Here is a 19,684-nt window from a genome sequence, read left to right as displayed (position 1 = left end):
AAATATGAATGTTTCCATGATATATTGGTAATATAAAGGAGATAATTACATATATATTATCAGAGATATATCTGCTTCTCTAAGAACCTAAAGAGATTTTTCTAGGAAAAAAGAAATGTGAAGCTCTCTCACTCACTAAAATTAAAAAAAAAAACATTGTGCATCTAGGGGGTATTCGGTAAATGTTAATTCCCTTGTTGAGATAGTGTTCTATTAACCTCCAATCTATATCAATAAGGCAACTTTACTTCCTTGATGAATATTCAGATCATTATTGTTAATATTCATATTTTTATAGAGACAGCTTTAGCTTTGGTTTTTAAACCAAGTTTACTGAGATTAACTCTTTAGGTAGGATATGAAACTTAGAAATAATGGCTAGAAATTTAAGAGCTTTTAATAAAGTATGTTATTTAAGCTCTTGATTATCTTCATGATCAATCAACAACTATTTAGATATGATGTGAGGTTTCATTCGACTGAGCAATAATTATAGTTTCTTTCAAGTTTGTGAAGACAGACTTCACAAAATAATGATCAAAGGATGAATTAATGTTGAGTGGAGTGTACGTGGGTGGGAGGTAGGCATTTCAGCAGAAGTGAGAACATACATAGTAAAATGTACAAGAACAGTATCTCTGTTAGTGTACCATTGCTAGAAAGCACTCTTCAATGATCAGCAAGTAGTTGAAAAGTAAACTTGGGCCAGGACAGAAGAAAAAGGGAAAGAGGAGGGAGGAAGGGAGAGGAGAAGGAAGGGAGAAGAGTGCCAAGTCACTGTCCGAAATGTTTTATTGCCTTGCCTTATTTAATCCTCAGAAGAACTCAGAGAAAACAGATACTTTGAAGGAGCTATTCAGGTAGAGAGTAACAATTAGGACTCAAACCCTATTTTGTTAGATTTCAAAGCTTCTAAGCCTGTTAGAAGCCTAAGCTTCTAACCCCTGTTAAATGTCATTTAGAGGAGTCCTGGACCATCTCTACAAAAAACTCTTGATGTTCTGAGAGCATTGTATCAGGAGTGCCCAAGTCTCATCATTCCCCACCATCAGTGAGGAAAACCCTGTTCTCTGTGAGGCAGGATCAGACTGTTAAGGATTGCTCTGACTCATCCTTGGTATGGCATCAGTCCCCAGCTGGTATTTGCATAAGTAATATCATCACAGTTGGATTCTTAAATCAGCATAAATCTGGAAACCTTAAAAGCTAGTAGTCACCTCATGCAGGAACTCTGGTATCATCTCATAAATGTGGCTATGGGGAGAAGGGAAGAGGAAATGGTGTCCATTGACTGGCTTCCGCAAGCCAAGCTATGCTAAATCTCTCAGCAATCCTCTGAAGGAGATGATGATCTCCATTAAATAATAATCAGGGAGGTTAAATAGTTTGTCCACTGTATGTATGAAAGAGTGAGAGTTTGTTTCAGGATTCAAATTCAAATCTGTCTTACTCTTTCTACTTGTTTTTAAACTTGTGTTATTAGCATTCCACAGCAGCCTGACAACTGGCAGTTATATATACTTAGTTCCCTTTGTCATATAAAAATCATAGTTGTAAAGAAAGAATGCAGTAATATTCTAATACCTTTTCATTCCCTGATCAACCTAGGACCCTCAAAAAAAAAAAAAAAAGAGAGAGGCAATTTGATATTAACAATGAATAATGCAATGCCTTCAAAATAAATCCTATCAGAGCCAAGTAAACCAATGACAGTTTCATTTTTATAGAAGAAACAGTTTCCAGTCACCACTTTCATTAAGACTAAAGTTGAACTTATTAACACATGAGGCTTGTCATTAGTATATTCTATTAGAAACTTTGCCAGTGGGGTTTTGTTTGTTTGTTTGTTTTTGGTTAAAGGAGAGTACTGGAGAAGGTAGGTAAGCTGAAGTTTATAGTAGTTATACAACAATACAAGGATCCTTTGTTAGTAAATGGATATAATCCAGAAAGCCTAGTGATGAAGGGAAATTCCAGAGAGCCTTGTGGATAATTTAGAGCTCTGTTGGAGATGGAGCTGTTTTCCAATTAGGTGCTAAAAGATCCCTTGGTGCCAAGAAGCAGAATGTTATGGCCAATTCACAACCCAGAGATGACTCTCCAGCCTCTGGATCTCTGCTGAGAGATATTGTTTTGTCTGTCACACTAGATGATTTTTTTGAAGGAAGAAAAATTTTGTTGGCCACAAATCACTACTCTCATTTGCTAAGTCTAATGCTGGTGCATCAGAACCATCCCTTATTGATATAAGAAGCTCTATTTCTTATAACCCAAATTTGGCATCAGCAGACTATGAAATAATTTATACTTAATCTCAGAGATTTAGGCCTGCAGAAATTATTGTGTCCCTTGGTTCTCCAATTCTAAGAGTCTATTAGAAAATTAATGACCACATATCTTAGATCTGTTGACCACCTGATTCTTACAATGAGCTTTAAAACTTTCCTCACAGTGTCTAATGGTTTAAAAATCTATAAAATATTGACTACTTAATTATGGTCTTTATTGCTCAGTCTGTAAGCTATCACCTGCATACAACTAGTTAGACAGTAGATTTGATAAAATGAAAACCTCAAAACTTGGTTATCCCTAACCAACAAATGCAAACAATCCCTATTTTTCTGTTCTATTAAACCACATTCTTCACTTTGGTTTTCTGCACAGTGCATAATTAAAGTTACATATTTTGTGTCTTGGAAAGAACAGCAAACCAAGAGTTGTCTGAGCAAACCAAGAGTTGTCTGATCCCACTCACTTGTTGACTTCATGAAGCGAATTTTATGTAAAGCTATAGCCTTAGTGCCTGGGATAATGTCTGACATAATTAGAGATGCATTACCTGAATGGATAAATATCAATTCGCATTGAATATATAATACTAACACCAACTAGAAAAGTAGTAAAGCCAGCCTTGATGATAATTTTGTATTCAAATTGGAAAAAAAGAAGCTGTGCCAACAAAGTAAAGAATGAGGTATCAGTTAATTTTGTTGTTTGGATACTTCACTAAGAGATTATAATTATTCAAATAGGTAGCCTGGAAACCTATTCATAGATCACTCATAGGAAAAGGCACTTATAATCTTCTTTAGCCATTGGTTACATAATCCTTACATAGGCACTGGGTTTCATGCAAAAAATCCTATGCTAAACCTGATCCAAAACTTGATCTAGAGGTCACTGAAGAATAATAAATAGGACCAAAGATTATTTTTTTTGATGTAGTTCAGTATGGCCTCATGAGGATGAGGACTTTACCCATAATAAATATCTCTTTATTGAATGAATGAGTGGATGAACATTGGAATTAGCCAATCTCTTTTTACTCTTGCCAATTCCAACCCATCTGGCTGGAATCTCTAGCAGAGGATGAACTAGAAATCTAAGAACTAAATGAGTTCACATCTATTTCTCACCCCACTCCCTAAAATGACAGATCGCTTTAAAATCCCTGGTCTGGAGTAGGAAGAGAAGTTGAAATGAAATGAAAAGAACGGACTAAAGGATGAGTAATATGAAAACACACACGGAGGGTACTGACTGCCCTTTAGATAAGGGAGTCTAATTTTGGATACCAGAACAGAAACATATCCATCTTCAAACCTGCATTTATCCTCCCAGTATAATAGCCTCCAGATATTCCAATTTAAGACTGAAAGTGGTGGTTGAACTCTTATGGTGGGTGTTTGAATGGAATGAGCCTATTGTGCCCCCAAGATCCATGACGCGGTGTCTGAAATAGTCGAGCAATTGCCTCCATTCCATAATCCTCACAAAAAACATATTTGCATATTTTTGTGTGTGGGCACTGTGGCTGGGTCCCAGCAGTCGGCCCCTGTTGGGATTGGGGGTGGGCGGGAGTGACAATCCCTGGCTTGTGTGCGGAGGTTGAGGGAGCTCCTACTCACCCTTTCCTGTTTTTCTTTGAATGCTCTCCTCAGGTTGGGTGGGCTCAAAACACTTTAAAAAATTTTCCACCGCTCGGCTGCTTCCTCAGCTGTTCTGTCTCTCCTGTGTGGAGAAAAGTCAGCAGAAATGTGGGTGGAGGAGGGAAAGCTGAGAGAAATATAGTACAGGGATTAGCTGTGTAGGCTGTGCAGAGAGAAGCTGTGTACTGAATGACAAATCTGTGAGACTCAATACACCACAAAAGTAGTTGGTAGTGAAACTTCCTGCTTCCCACCCCTGGCCAAGGCTGTGAGTTGGAAGACCCTCCGTGGGCCCCCTCCCAGCAGCATCTTTAGGGTGGGTTGGGCTCTGGGTGCTGGGCCTGTGAATTCTTGTTCTTTCTGCCTTTAGCATCACCCAGGAACAGAATTGCTTGTCATGGTATTCCAATTGGGGACACCTGCCACAGCTTCTGATAATAAGGATAAATAAGGGCAGGTTTCCTAATGAAACACTGCCTGAGTGGGAAATAATGAATTCCAGCTTCTTACTAAGCTTTCAACTGATTCACCACTGTTCATGGCAAGTGAATGACTTTCTCTGCAACCTTTTGGTAAAAGGAGGCAGTCATTCCTGCCCCATGCTACATCGCAGTGTGACAGGGGAACCATGACATGATTGGGTCAAAATTCATTGTGTAATTAAGAGCTAATAACTGATATTTATATAGTAATATTTTCCTGACCCAGATTGTAGTATCCCAGTGTAGGGAGCCCTTGAGAGAATGACTTTATGGTAAGATGGTTCTCCCCCTCCCCCAGTGTTCTTGGCATTCAGTTTTCCTAAATGAAATCTTTCTTCCTAAATGAAACTGATTTAAGTTTGATCATTTGAAATCCTATACACCTCCTGTGGTATAGTAAAACTCCAGTTAATGGAAACACAACCTGTTCCTTCACTTCTAAACTTATGTTATGTCAATTTTTAAAAGTATGTAAGTTGTTCACAATAAAAGACCCAGACATAATAAAACCTCTAAAGACAACCATCTAGGAATAAGAGTTAGATAATGCAGGGGTGAAGAGAGTATATCAGAAAGTACAGGTTAAGAAGAGTACCTCAATGGGACATAAAATTTTAATCTGAACTTCCTGGCAGCTAAGGTGAAAACAGGAGAGAGGGGGAGAGAGCAAGAGAGAGATAGGAAGAGATTACATAACTCTTCTTTTTTAAAAAAGGAAGCACAACATTTCACTGAGAGACAATTATATTTCATGACATTCAGCTCTAAGATGAATTTTTCATGTAGATCTTTATGTAAGGGCTATTGAACAAGATAATAGTGATTGTTTTTGAGAGCAGTTTTACAAATGATGCAAAAACATTCCCTATGTAACCATTTACAAAACTGGATCTGAAAGCAAAATGTTAAACCACCCTTCAATGCAGACAGTTCTATGGAGACCTCAAGTAATTGTCCACATATATGGCCTCTGAGTGGCCAAGAAGAGCTTAGGGGATCCAGAGGAATTAATGTTACTAGGCTCCTGGGATTCTCTGCCCAAAATATGAATAGCATCAATCTTTGGAGTGTAACTGTAGAGAAATCTCAAATCCAGAGTCCTTTTGCTGGGATCCTCTGAGTCCCTTTGATTTTGTGAGAGATTTTAATTATAGGAAACCTAAGACCATAGTCCATAGCATTCAGCCCTCATGTTGTGTTTCTAAACTGTTATGAAATAACAGTGATACTTATTTAACATCGAGTCCACAATAACCTCATTTGTCAAATGAAAAAATAGTCCTGTACAAATATTTTCACTTACCAATTTAAAAAAAAAACAACAAAATCAGTGTGTAAAGAATTTTCTTCTTAATCCTAATTTAACCAAAAAGCTTCATCTTAAATAAAAAGGTTTCATATTCTAGAGAGTTCCAGCTACTGTAGCTATTTAGTTTGTTGTTCTTGTTTTTAACATTGCTTATGTTCTTATGGATTTTTCATCTTTTTACTTGTTTCTCCCTCTCACCCCTTATCACCCCACATTATTATATGCTTATGTCTTCCAAACCTAACATCATGAAAACCAACTAAGATGTCTGTTAAAATTTAGATTCACAGCCTCCTCTTCAAAGGTTCCTATTAAGAAAGTCAAGTGTGCTCAGGTAGGTTTGAGAAACACTGCTTTCTAACTCAGCAGTCCCCATAGGGCCAACAGTGTGCTGTGTTCACAGTTGACAATAAATGGTGTTGACTGACTGTTTGAGTGTTGGTGCTGCCAATAGGAATGCCAGTAAGAGCCCACTGTGTTTTGAAAAAACAATTCATACTTAGCCATCTGTTGTGCACTGCAGTGACAGCACCATCCGTAGGCTGCTTCCAGAGTCATGGCACTGGATTCCTCCATATTGTTTGTACACATGCCGCCCTACCTCCTCTGGGTAGAAAACTTGCTTCGATTCAGGCACTAGAGGACCTGGCCCTGGAGAAGACAGTCACACTGTATAGTTAACCAGCCCCAGTGTTACCTTAACTGTTCTTCCTTTTTTTCTTTTTCTTTTTTTTTTTTTTAAGAAAAGAACACCCCTGTCTTCCATCCCACACAAACTGTTGAATTATCAAATTCCTGGAGAAGTTACTTTATAGAGTTCAAATGAATGTGCCTTCTGCAAACACATTCAACCAACTGCTGAAATCTTGTTCTTGTAATACAGCTTTAAAAGAAAATTATCTAATTAATTTTAGATAGAGAATATGTACATATGGTACAAATCCAAAAGATACAAAAGGGAGTACAGTGAAAATTTTCTCCTTTCTACTTATACTTCACCTATATAGTTTTCCTCCCCAGGGCATTATTGTTAACTGATTCATATTTATCCTTTCAGAAAATCTGTGCATACACAAACATCTGTTTTTTCAGCAATGGTGGCATACAGCATATATTTTATTACCTCGCTTTTCTTGTTTAAAAATATTTCTTGGTGAGTATTTTATATCAGTACATCTGGAACTGCCTCAATTTTAAAAAATAATTCCACTGTATTTTAAAAGTATAATTGAACTTATATGACCAATTGAGACCCGTTTCTGTTGTTTCTATTCTCTTGCTATCACGAACAATGCTGCAAATAAAGCCTTGTGCACGTGTCATTTCACACATCTGCAGATGTATCTGTAGGATAAATTCCTACAAGTAGGATGAGTGGAGAAAAGGTGTGCACATTTTCAATTCTGATAGATATTGCCAAACTGTCTCTGTAGAGGCTGTAGCTATTTACACTCTGGCTAACAGCGTCAAGAGTATGTGATTCTTTTAAACCTTTACCTAAAAAGAGTGTGATAAAATGAAATTTGACAATTTGACATGTAGAAAATAGAATGTTATTATAGTTTAATTCTGCATTTCTATTCTTAGTTTGAACATCTTTTCATATGTTCCAGGGTTATGTACTTTCTTTAATATGTCATTCATTACTTTTACCCATTTTTTTCCTGCCAGATTGTTAGTATTTTTTCTTAATGATTTATAGCTTCTCCTTGTTTTTCTTAAGAACATTAAGCTTCATTGCAAATATTTTTGATATTTTTACCATGCATATTTTTTATGTTAACTTAGTAGAATTCATCAATTTCTTTCTAAAATAACATTGTTTTTGTGTCAAACCTCTTTACCCCCTTTTCTGCCTCATAACCTCCCTTATTTTTTGCACTATCCAGTGATTTCATTTTTTTTTTAATTTGTTTATTTATTTATACAAACACTGGGTACAGTCAGAAGCGTGGGAGGGTGAGAGAATTCACCAGAACCAGAGCAGGGAACAGAACAGGCAGAGTGACAAAATACACTGCTGAGGGGAGCAGCGGGAGCGGCAGGAGAGGTCTGTTGCCCCATGTGGGACCCTCGCCGGCAGCCGGGGATCGAACTGGTGCTGCAAAGGCTGCAGGCAGCTTCGCAGCCCAGCGCTCAACCACTGCGCCACCAGGGGAGGCCCCTCCAGTGATTTCATTTTTAAAAACTAGATCTTTGATCATATGGAATTTATTTCAGTAGACAGTATGGAATAGGTAATTCAATTAATTTTTCTTTTTAGAATGGCTGTCCAGGTATTACAGCAAGAAAACCTATTATTTTTCTTTCTGATTTTATATGCTTCCATTATTATATATTCAAGAGTCTATGGGTTTCGTTCTGTTACTGACTACTAGAATCTGTTCCACTGATTTGTCTATTTATGTCCCAATGCTGTACTGCTTTTAATACTGTAGCTTTATCATTTATAATTTCTGGTAGTTAGGATTCCTTCTCATGACCTTTTATTTTTTCTATTTGGTAGTTTATTTTTTTGTATCCCCTTCATTCCGATTTTGTAGTGTCCTCTGTCCCTGACAATTTAATATGTTTAGACATCATGTTAAATTGATAGATTAACTTAAGGAGAATTGAAATTTTTGTAATGGTGCATTTTCTTATTCAAGAGCTGATTTGTCTTCCCCTTTACTCAAGTTCTTTGCGTGTTTTCCTTCATTACCATCTTTAAAAATGTTCTTCATTTAAATCTTATACATTTTGTTATGTTTGCCACTGCTACTCTAAGACCTTTCTTTAGTTTTATCTTCTATTTAGTTTCTATTTATATGTGAAAGATTGTGATTTCTTACATTAATTTCACACCTAGCCATCCTATTATGTAAGACTTTTTCAAATGATTTTTCTTGAGTTTACTAGATAAATGGTAATAATTTTACCTTCCACATCCCAATTTTTTTTAACCTCCTGTCTGTCACTCTCTTAGTGGGAATGCTTTTTGTATTTCTCCATTAAGTATCTTTACTTCATAAATATGCCTTTAAAGATCCATATAGAATGACTCTTGTTCTATTGTCCATGGTTAGTTGTGGCAAACTTTTCAATAATTCCTTGCAAAACTAAAGAGTGAAAGCACTCAAATTAGAGAGACCTCCTTTATATTGAACAGACATAAGATTTCAGGGGGATTTCTACTCCTTTACCTCTGAAATAACAGAAGTGGAGACCAGTCTCATTCACATGGCAACCCATCATATTACTGAGAGGACAGTGGGTTTTTCTTTCCAGCAATCAACTAATTTGTTGATGTGTCAGGGTTTCTAGATTGTATTAGGTTTCCTGACCTCTGTCTCTGAAACCTTCACATATAAAGTCATCCCTTTCCACTATACTATGGCAATTGTAGAAAGAATCTCACATTGATGACCCAAAGTGAGACCATTTGAATCATAGTTTTTATTGTTTTTTTAAATTTTATTACTGGCTGTAGACTTTCTTACAGTCATTTCAGTATATTATTGATGGGGCTAAAATCCCTTAAGCACTAATAGCTTGATGTGGTTCCATTTACTGTCTCATCACTTACCTTTTTTTGAATATTCTGTGAATTTGAATCCTACTAAAAACTAGTAGAACTCATTATAAGTCATGTAGATTCAGTTGTGATAATCAGTTTTTGGTTTTGAAATTAAAAAAGTATAGTCTGTGGAAGGGTGCCACTCTCCAATTTTTCAATTCTGAAATTTTCTAACTTTCCATTTAGTTGAAAAACAGGGACAGCTGACATGAAGACTTTCGTAACTTTTAAGTGAGGTCAAGCAGAATAAATAGACATAGAAATGAATTATTTTTTCTGAGCTTTTTTGCTTTGTTCTTGGTGTATAAGCATAAGGTGGCAACTTGTAAACAATAAAGCACAACCACGTTTCCTATTACTTTCATTTTCATGCCTGGTGCTTTTACTTCACAGATTCAGCAAGGGCATAGTGCATATTTGTCAAGTCTGGATGACCTGTTCACACACTGAAACAGGATCTGTTCCAATATTTTGACTTCAGTACTATGTAAACCTTTATTCTTTAAATGAGTAATATGACATAGCATGCAATTGACTATATACATGCAATTTCCTCCTTGACAGCCTTCATAAAACTTAAGAGAAAACACCCAATAAAACAATAGCGTTGGTATTTAAGGATAATATTGTTATAAAATGAAGCCAATATGTACTATCCAGTCTCTAGAGATGAAACTTACCCACTTATCCTTGCTACTTTCCCTTTAGGCTTCAGGATAACAGGCGGAGACAGGGCCTGGGCACATGATAAGTGATCAGTAAATATTTATTTCATGAGTGAGTGAAGTCTGAGATTCAGTTCAGGCCCAAGTGTGCTTATGGAGTGAATAATTGTATTGCTTGTTATAATTAATGTACATTTAGAACATCTCTTCAGTTATCAATTCAAATAAGATAAACAATACATCCACTCCAGAATAATAGACTTATTAGTCAGGAATTACATTCTCAATCACAGGACATGGTTTTTCATTAATTAACTGAAACATAATTAGCTGTCAGTGATCATGGGGCTCAATTTCATCGATCCATTCTCAGAGTATCTAAAAATAGTACTCCTGAGGGCAGGGTCAGGTGATAACTCAGCAGTGACAACCAGTAATCTTTTGGGGAATTTGCTCTGATCTTCTCCAGAGACAAGCACTAATAGCAGATAGACAAAAAGACCTAGGATGCCCTCCACACTTTCTTCTGAGGAACGCACTGTAAGTTTTTGTGCCTTTAGACATGGGAGGAGGGAGTTGTTACTTTGGCCAAATATTCTGCTTTTAAAAACTTCTGAATTTTTTTTTTTGAGCCAATGATTTTTTTTTTTAATTTTTATAGTTCTTCATGTTACTCTCTAAGATAGGTACGGAGGAATAAGATAAGTGAACAGAAGTAGAAATAACCTGGAAAAATACATACATTAATAACAAAATAAACACAAAGTAAAACAAAAACAAAGCAAACACAGATAAAACCCCGAAACCTCTAAGAATGAATATGAAGACTGGTGTACTAATGTTTTCATTGCCCATTATTCAGTCAACATCTCCCAGGAACAGGACCCTGGCACCTCAGTACTCAGGTTAGGGATTCATTCATTAAAAGCCTAACTTATAAGTCCCCAAAGGCTAAAAGAAAGAGCACTTGTGTGCTTTATTAGTATAAATGCTCTAGGCCATGCTATCAAGTAGATTAAAGAGAATGGAAAGGAGGCATGAAGCCAGTCTAGCTCTTTGGCAAGTTCAGAGAGCTCCATCTTCAGATCCAACAAATCCATTTCTGTTTAAATGATTGCACTGTTACAATGCATTTGCCAAGCCTGTTGCCAATCAGATACCACTACCAGCACTTTTTTAAACCGTAAATAGGTAATTCAGGAATGGCAGTTTTGAGGTTTTATTTGGCTATTAGAATTCTCTCTTCTTGCCAACATCAAACTTTCTTTAAAGACCTTCAGTTGCTTCAGAGATCTTCAGTTGCTATAAATTTAGTGTCTGTAGCATGATGATCATGTACAAAACCATCTCTCATTTTAAGTTTTCCATAATTTGGATCTGTTAATAAGATAATTTGGTCTTTTGTATTATAGATTGGTTTAACATCATCTTAATGAAAAAGTGCCCTCTCAGCAAAAAATGATAAAGAAAATAATATATTCTTGGGAACTCATTAACCATGAATCAGTCTGTATTCTGAATTAAAAATAAAAGTTTATTGGTCCTATTCCAAAGTGTGTTCTGGAAGGCATGTATTGGACAAAAGTTGATAAAGTGAGAAAAAATTTGATAAAATAATTTGTGGACAATGACCGTTTGCCAACTCTGGTGGTCATCAAAAGGAAAAATAAGTTATTTGTTGTTAATCAAAGATGTTCATTCATAATGGGATTAAACTATGATGAGTTGTTTAGCAGGTGACAATATATTTAAAATTATTCCTTTCCATCTGTATTTAGATCTTTCTCTGGAATTAAAGGACTCCAGCTGAAAGTTAACCTTCAACCCAATGATAATTACTTTTTCTACGTGAGAGCCATCAATGCATTTGGGACAAGTGAACAGAGTGAAGCTGCCCTCATTTCTACCAGAGGTATTTCCCCTTTGTAAATGAAGAACTATTTCCAAATGTTCCCTTTCCTTCCCTTCCACCACCCAGAGAAAACATCCTGGAAGGCAACGCCCTGAAGTCCCCAACCTGTTGGCAGTAGTAGCATTTGAACATGAGGACCTAAGATTGGTCAAAGTTCAAGATATTTCTTTTATTTTTCTAGTTTAGAGGCTTTCAACCTTTACCCATTAGGAATCAGTCAGGGTGCTTAAAAAGTTCAGATGCCCATGCCCTATTATGGGAGACCCTGATCTAATTGATCTGGAGAGGGGTTCTGAAATGGTAATCTTCCTAGATGATTCTTGTTTGGTTCACAATGTGCTATATTTTGTGGGTATGTTTTCAGAGTGTTGGGGGGAAGGGAGTGTTGGAGATATTCTTATTTTATTACACTGTGAACTCTATGAACAAACTCCTAATCTTATTCTCGTATTCTTATTTTTTTTTTTGGTGCCAATTAATGTTTGTTGAATGAGTAAATGAATGGATGAACAATTTAATGATATAACATGTTGGGGAAAATACCCTGATGATTCCAGCAATAACAAAAAAATGTTTGTTCTTAATTACTGTGAAAATAGTTTAGGAATGGTGATATTATCTTATCCTATGTTGGAAAATGGTATAAGATGAATGCATGTGCCTCTTTTTTTGGTATGAGATTAATACATGTGCTTCTTTATAAACATCAGGTTGGCCCTGATGTTTATAAGGGGCTAACCTGATGTTTATAAAGAGATGTGAGGGCTGGCTGCCCAGGCATGTTTTCCCAATAGTCCCAATATGGTGTCTACTTTCCACTATTATAACCACTCCTTTGGGTCATGCCAGTACATCTTCAGACTTTCATGTGTATGTGAATCTCCTGAAGATCTCATTAAAATATGGATTCTGATTCAGTAGTTCTGGGATGGGGCCCAATATTCTGCATATCTAACTAGTTTTGGGTGAGGTAGATGCTGCTGGTGCTAAGAGCACATTTTACATTATGGAGTGAGTTCTGGTACAGGAGATGCACCTGCACCAGGTAGAGGAAACCAGGTAGAGGTAGCCAGCCATTGGCATTCATAGTGTCTTATCACGGATGAGATTTTCACTTGTGGATCTGAAAACACTGAGAGCAGGTGATTTTGGTGTCAGGGAATAGGAGGCTAAGGCCTGATACGTGGAACTTGGCTTTGGGACAGCACTTGTCATTGTGGTAATCTTAAAATCCTATTTTCTTAACTGTGAAGGAACCCGATTTCTCTTGTTGAGAGAAACAGCTCATCCTGCTCTGCAGATTTCCTCAAATGGGACAGTGATCAGCTTCACTGAGAGGAGACGGCTGACAGAGTAAGTAAAAGAGAGCACAAGAGGCCTCTGCGGGCAGCAGAGGCTTCTAGAATATGTCCCCCCCCCCCCCATATAGCCTCACCTGAGCATATTCTTGATTTAATGAACAGTCCTGGATGCCTGGTACCCACTATGAGTTTGTGCACACCCATAAGTTTCAGTTTTGGTTCATTGCCAAGGGAAGTGACAGTTCATAATTTGGAGCAAGTGTCAATATTTTATTGGAAATATAAGGACAGATGGTCTTTTGTAACACATGGGCTGTTTTAAGGCATTATCTCTGGCTCAATGTTAAAAAAAAAACAAACCCAGGTTAGTGCTATTATTTTCAATTGCAAACCAGATTTTGTATCCATGAGATGGAAAATGAACAGAGGATGACATTTTGCTGAGTTTCTAATTCTAACCACACACAGGACTTTTGAAATCTTGCCTCTCCACTCCTCCCCATTAGCTCTCACAAAAAGAAGCACCAAAGTAAAGAGCAGAAGCTGAGGGCATGTGCACAGACTGTTCTGTAATTTGCCCGCAACTTCTCAAGGTTATTTTGAAGGTCAAAATGATCAGCTTGGAGAAAGTTCATGAAGGTCTTTCTGAAACCATAACACATGTGAATGCATACATGGCTGTTGGCACTGACATGTCCCAGGTGTGCTGCCAGAAACCAGCAAGCATTAAGCATAAAGCATTGAGATGACCAATTATCAACCATGACTTGTACTTTTTTCCTATCAGAATGCTATTCTTCTGTCTATGGCCCAGCTTTGGTGTTACCTGCTGCTGGAAGTGGCCAGGCCTTCTCTGGAACCTGTGCCTTTTGACTGCTATCTGTGAAAAGGTCTGAGCACTTGCTCTGTAATCAGTCTCAAGGCAGCAGCGCTATCTTCTGCATGTTTGAATCTTCAGAATCTAGTGTGGGGACCTAGAACATTGTAGATGTTCAACTTATACAAACCAGTGAATTCAGAGGAAAAAAAAGACTGAAGAAATAGTTTGGGCTTTTCTGTCTTTTTTTGGATTTCTCAAAAAATTAAAGAAAATTGCTGGTTGGTAAGAGTTCATAGATAATTATAGATGATAACTATATTTTATAGAATTTTATTTATTTATTATTAACCTGAAAATTTGCTCATAAATAGCAAGCTGCTGGGCTTTGCTCCAGAGAGCAAGGGCCTGTCAGTAAACTACCTCTCTGAAATGAGGTTGTTGGGTAAAGACATGAGAAAGTGAAATACATTCCCTTGCATTAATCATTTTCTCATCTGTTAAAGGGGAAAGGGAGAGGGTGCTGACTGAATATTAAGGCTGCTTAAATTAAAAATGCTTCCTTGCTGTCTCAGCCATTTCAAAACAAAATCGAGTAATTCATACAAACAAGGTCACCCATCAGCAGTTGAAAGGGCTTTGGTTCATTTCATGGGGCCTGTTATAAAAATAGCCAAGGTCAGACAAAGAGGCCTCTCAACAACCTCTCAGGTACACTTATTATAATCCAAAGAGGCCAGAGTCCTAAAGACCATTGACCACAGCTTTCACATACCTGACTAATTCCACATGCTGCTCTACTCTGATCTCACTGGCTGTCTTTGCTGTTCAAGAAATGTACTGCCTTTGGTCTCTGTGCCCAGTAAGGTCAGCAGACATTAAAGCTCATTGTTAAAAAAGCTTTTAGAAACATTTCTTGCAAGTTTTTGGAAGTATGTTTTGCAAATCTTGTGTTCTTGGAATCCCTTACCTGCCCCCCTTCTATTTTCTAGTTCTCTTTGAAAGCAGATATCATGCCATTTCTTTTGTTTTTACATTATTTCAGTTAATTTCCTGGTTCTTAGCTCCTTCAAGAGATGCAATGTGCAGTATATACATGTTGCGTGTGGCTGGGTAAAAATCAAATGCACATTGAGAGCTGAGGAATTTTGTGACATTCAGGTCAAGGTTGGGGGCACAAAACTCCAGCAATTTCCAAGGACAGAATCCATCCTAAAATGTGTGTGAGTTTGTGAATATTGATGTTTGTGAAAGATTGGTGATACCTGCGCTAAGCTTCTCCTGATCAACTTTGTCTCCAGAATTCCATCAGTACTGGGTGAGGAGCTCCCTGCATGTGGCCAGCATTACTGGGAAACCACGGTCACAGATTGCCCTGCTTATCGACTTGGCATCTGCTCCAGTTCAGCTGTGCAGGCTGGTGCCCTGGGACAAGGGGAGACATCATGGTACATGCACTGCTCTCAGCCACAGAGGTAAGCCAGCACCTTCCCTTCATAATCAATATATCATGAGTTGGGCCTCCCTGGTGGCGTAAGGGGTTAAGACACAACCTGAGAAGTTGTCTGCAGCCTCTGCAGCACAAGTTTGAATCCCTGGCTGGCCAGGGAACAACCCACATGGTGCAGCTGACCTCACCTGGCTCGCCCGCTGCTCCTCTCAGCAGTGTACTTCAGTCAATCTGCCTGTTCTTATGAAGATAGGGCTGCAAGTTCAATATGCCTGTTCTGTTCCCCGCTCTGGCTCTGGTAAATCCTGTCACACACACCGTTCCCCCTCCCCTCACACATCTGGCCTGCACCCCAGCTCTTGTCTGCATGAATAAATAAATCTTTTAAAAAACAATCATGAGTTGGTAAAGAACTAATATTCCATTTTGCCACCGAAGTTCTGAGCCAACTAAAAAAAATTCCACAAACTCAAGTATATGAAGACTAAACTAAGACAATCTTAGAGAATGTGCTTCATACCTGAGAAGGTATCTTATGTTGAGACAGACTCATACTCCCCCAGAACCTTGGCTAGGCCAGCTTTCCCATCCTATATGGCAGAATTGATCCCCAGCAAAGCAGAGAAGGATGTGTCTCCTAGGGAAGCTCATAACTTCCTTTTTTAACAGGGAAAAGGAAGGGCTTCCAGATTATTCCTGACCAGTTTTTCTTTCTAAACTTACCCCAAAATGGGGAGAGACCACAAGGCAATGCTGAAATATCTCACTCCACAGAGAGATTAACAGGGGTATGGAAGAAATGTGTTCTCAAAACCCCCACCTCCCCACCAGTGATCTAAATCGGGCAAACTATAGCCCAGAGGGCAAATATGACCCACTATCTGTTTTTGTAAAGTTTTTTTTTTTTTTTGGAATACAGTGATCCTTAATTGTTTACATATTGTCTATGACTGCCTTTGTGCTACAATGGTAGAATTCACTAGTTGCAGCAGAGACCAAATGGCCCCCCAAACCTAAGATATTTATAGTCTGGCCCTTTACAGAACAAGTTCCCTAACTCCTGGTCTATATTATTATAATTATTTAGTTGGGTGATGTGAAAAAGCCACTAACCTATTATTATCAGAGAAATAAGGCAAGCACGTTATAATCACAGAATGTCCACAGAATGATCTACTAGAAAGAGCACTAAGTAGGAGCCAGAAATTTGATTTTAGTCCTGGCTCCATCCTTGCCTATTGACTTTCTATTGGCTACTCACCAGATGTTGGGTAAAGCTTTCAGCAAACCTGGTATGACTCCTCTCTCTCGTCAGATGACCATGAATACTGTCTTGCTACCTTTTAGGGTTGTGAGGATAACATGAACTCAGATACATAGAAGAAGTTTGAAATTGTAAAATATAAAAATGTGAGGCATTATTCAAATGTAATGCTTTAAGAAGGAAGCCCTCAATGCTTTCAAGTTCCCAGAAAAAGGCCCACAGACTGGGATTTTGCATATCTCAGCTGCACATTTCTCCCTGCATCTTACTTAACAGAGTTTGATTCTCTGACATGGTTCATAAGGACACCGTCTCCAAGAGCTATTTTAAGTCACATTTCATCAAATTAGAGCAATTATGGTTAATTGATATTCAGTACTGTTCAATGCTTAAGGACCCAGCCCCTGCCCACAGCTTAAAATCACTCAAACCTGGAGTATATTATCAGTAGATTTAAGAGTTGAAAGTAGGTAATGATTTCATAAAAACTACCTTTGACACTTGAACGCTGAAGAACCCAAATGAAAGATTAGATTCCAATAACACATTTCTAGACCTTAGAAAGCAGAATTGTTTGTTTTATCCAACAGGTTCACAACTTCTTGGTATTTGGCCCCATCACAGGCCCAGGATAGGTTCTGTAGATTCTGGGAGGAAGAGTGTATCTTCCTATGTGGTCACAACACAGAGAGATCAAGTCTCAAGTCCCATCATCCCTGGCCCTTAGAGCAGCTATGGCAGATCTTCCTGTTTTTCAATTTTTCCGGCTTCATGGTTTTAAACCAAGCACACTTTTGATTCTACTTGTATAGAACCTAAGCTTCAAGATGTCACAATTAGAAAGGAGAAATAGATTCTAAGGAAAAAGAATTTCTTCCTGTCTACTCCTAACCCTACTGCCCTAGTTCACTTCTTCATCTCCTTTACCAGTATGACCAACAGCCAACATCTTTAGCGTTCTCCTAGTCTCCTCCCACCTCAAGCTCTCCCATGTGTCAGAACTGGCAAATATTTCTCTAACATCATTTTCATCATGCCCCTTCCTTTTCTGATCAAAAATCTACAAGCATCTACAGAGGTGTCAGCATTCAGGTGGGGCCATAGAGAAGAGGGGAACCAAGGAAGATTGTGAGCAGCCTGGGGGATGAGAAGCCATGGAGGGTAATCACCGGGATAAAAGGGGTCTGGGCTCAGTCTGGGAGTGAGTCCATCTGGAGTAGGCACAAGGGCACAGGCAGTTCCCAGGTAACACAGGTGTCAAGAGTCAGGCTTCTAGATAATGCTTGTTTGAACGGAGGCCAGCAGACCCAAGGATGGGCAGGCACAAGCTGGGCAGGATGTCAGCCCCAGGCAGAAAGGTTTGGCTTGACGCCAGTGTGCAGATGCGAGAAGGAACTAAGGTGCTCAGTAGGAAATGCAACAGCAGAGTAAATTCTGCAGGGTCTAGCCCATGATTAAGTCATTGAAAATGTTTTCCTTCCTGCTCAGTAGAGTACATATGGGTTCCCGGAGGGCAAAGGACAGTAGTATTCTGTGGTCTTTCATATAGCCCGGAGTGCCTAGTAAAGTGCAGCACACACACACAGATGTGTCCAATGAATACTCATTTAATTAAATTTATTTGACTTGAAAAAAGAAATTGAAGGCAAATCTCTTCAGCTGCAAGGTTGCAGAAAATGTGAAAAGGAAATAGGTTTGGGGGAAGGGTACACAGACAAAGGATGAAGTGGGGCCAAAATTATATTTCTTAAACTTCGTAAAGGCCCTTATGCAAGTTACCAGTAAATCTTTTAAGCTGTAAAATTAATACATTTTATGGAAGGTAATCCTGTGGTACTTTTAAAAATACATGGCAACCTCCAAGGAGTTTTATTCAAAAGAGTGACACTCCATGAATGCGGTAGTTAAAACATGTGGGCAGCTGGGAAAGAATTAGAATGTTGAGAAAAATCACAAGGGAGGCATATGTTGGTTATTCTGGGAATGCCTCCTAATGTAGAAGGAGCAAAATTATTAAAAATGCTCGTCTGTTGGGATGAACTATGCAATTTAGCATCTAGAAGGGATCTTGGTTAAAGTATGTGGGCCATTACTGCAATTCATATTATTATTGCTTATTATTGCGAACTGAAGTTAATAACTGAAAAATTAGTTATCTCTGAGTGATTTCTTTCTCCTGTTCCCTCAAGATTTCCAAAGTTTTACATTTCCCATTGTTTCATTTCAGATACACGTTTTTCTACAGCGGCATTGTGAGCGATGTTCAAGTGACTGAGCGTCCCGCCCGAGTGGGCATTCTGTTGGACTACAACAACCAGAGGCTCGTATTCATAAATGCTGAAAGTGGACAGCTGCTCTTCATCATTAGGCACAGGTTTAATGAGGGCGTTCACCCTGCCTTTGCCCTGGAGAAACCTGGAAAATGCACTTTGCACCTGGGCATAGAGCCCCCAGATTCTGCAAGGCACAAGTGATCACTGGCTTTCAGAGTTTGCAAAAACAATCATTCAAATATTGGGGGTTGTTGTTCTTTCCCTTGGGTGCTATACATTATTCAAGACCTCTCCCACACTTTCGCACTAATGATCACGGCATTCATAGCCATCAGCATATGAGCAAAACCACCAAGAAACCTTGACTTTCTAGAACAGCGTGTGAGTAAAGAGTGGGAAAAACCACCCTTTGAGTTATGTATGTTTGAGTTCTTCCCTAAATTACAAGGAATTATACCTGACTTGGGAACCAAGATGGAGAAATGGACTTCCACCTGTTTTATTGGTAAAAGAAATCCTCAGATGGATGGGTTGAGTGAAGTAATACAACTCACCTGACAAGAAATGGACATTTTTCTGCAAGAAAAATGTCACCTTACTTTACCAAAGGATGATAAATCCTATCATTAGAGTGTTTTAACCATTCTAAATTAATCATGAACTCTTTTGTAATAATATGTAGTGTAGAACACGAGTATCTTTCCCCTGAAGTTTTAAATGTAGAAA

General features: G+C 38.3%; 1 protein-coding gene across 1 annotated transcript in view; it reads left to right on the top strand.

Moving 5' to 3' along the window:
* Window positions 1–19,159, top strand: part of CMYA5 (cardiomyopathy associated 5) — a gene marked incomplete at both ends in the record, with an annotated part of 83,163 nt that extends 64,004 nt beyond the window's left edge. The window contains 4 exons of the mRNA XM_084233864.1: window positions 11,720–11,853; window positions 13,107–13,206; window positions 15,273–15,446; window positions 18,913–19,159. Of these exons, the coding sequence (XP_084089990.1) occupies window positions 11,720–11,853; window positions 13,107–13,206; window positions 15,273–15,446; window positions 18,913–19,159 (655 nt within the window). The remainder of the gene's footprint in view (window positions 1–11,719; window positions 11,854–13,106; window positions 13,207–15,272; window positions 15,447–18,912) is intronic.
* Between the last annotated feature and the right edge of the window lie 525 nt (window positions 19,160–19,684).

This window comes from Talpa europaea (genome assembly GCF_964194135.1).
Source record: "Talpa europaea genome assembly, chromosome: 5".
NCBI classification, from domain to species: Eukaryota; Metazoa; Chordata; class Mammalia; order Eulipotyphla; family Talpidae; genus Talpa; species Talpa europaea.
Note: the sequence above shows the minus strand (reverse complement) of the source record. Positions and strands in the feature narration are given on the sequence as shown.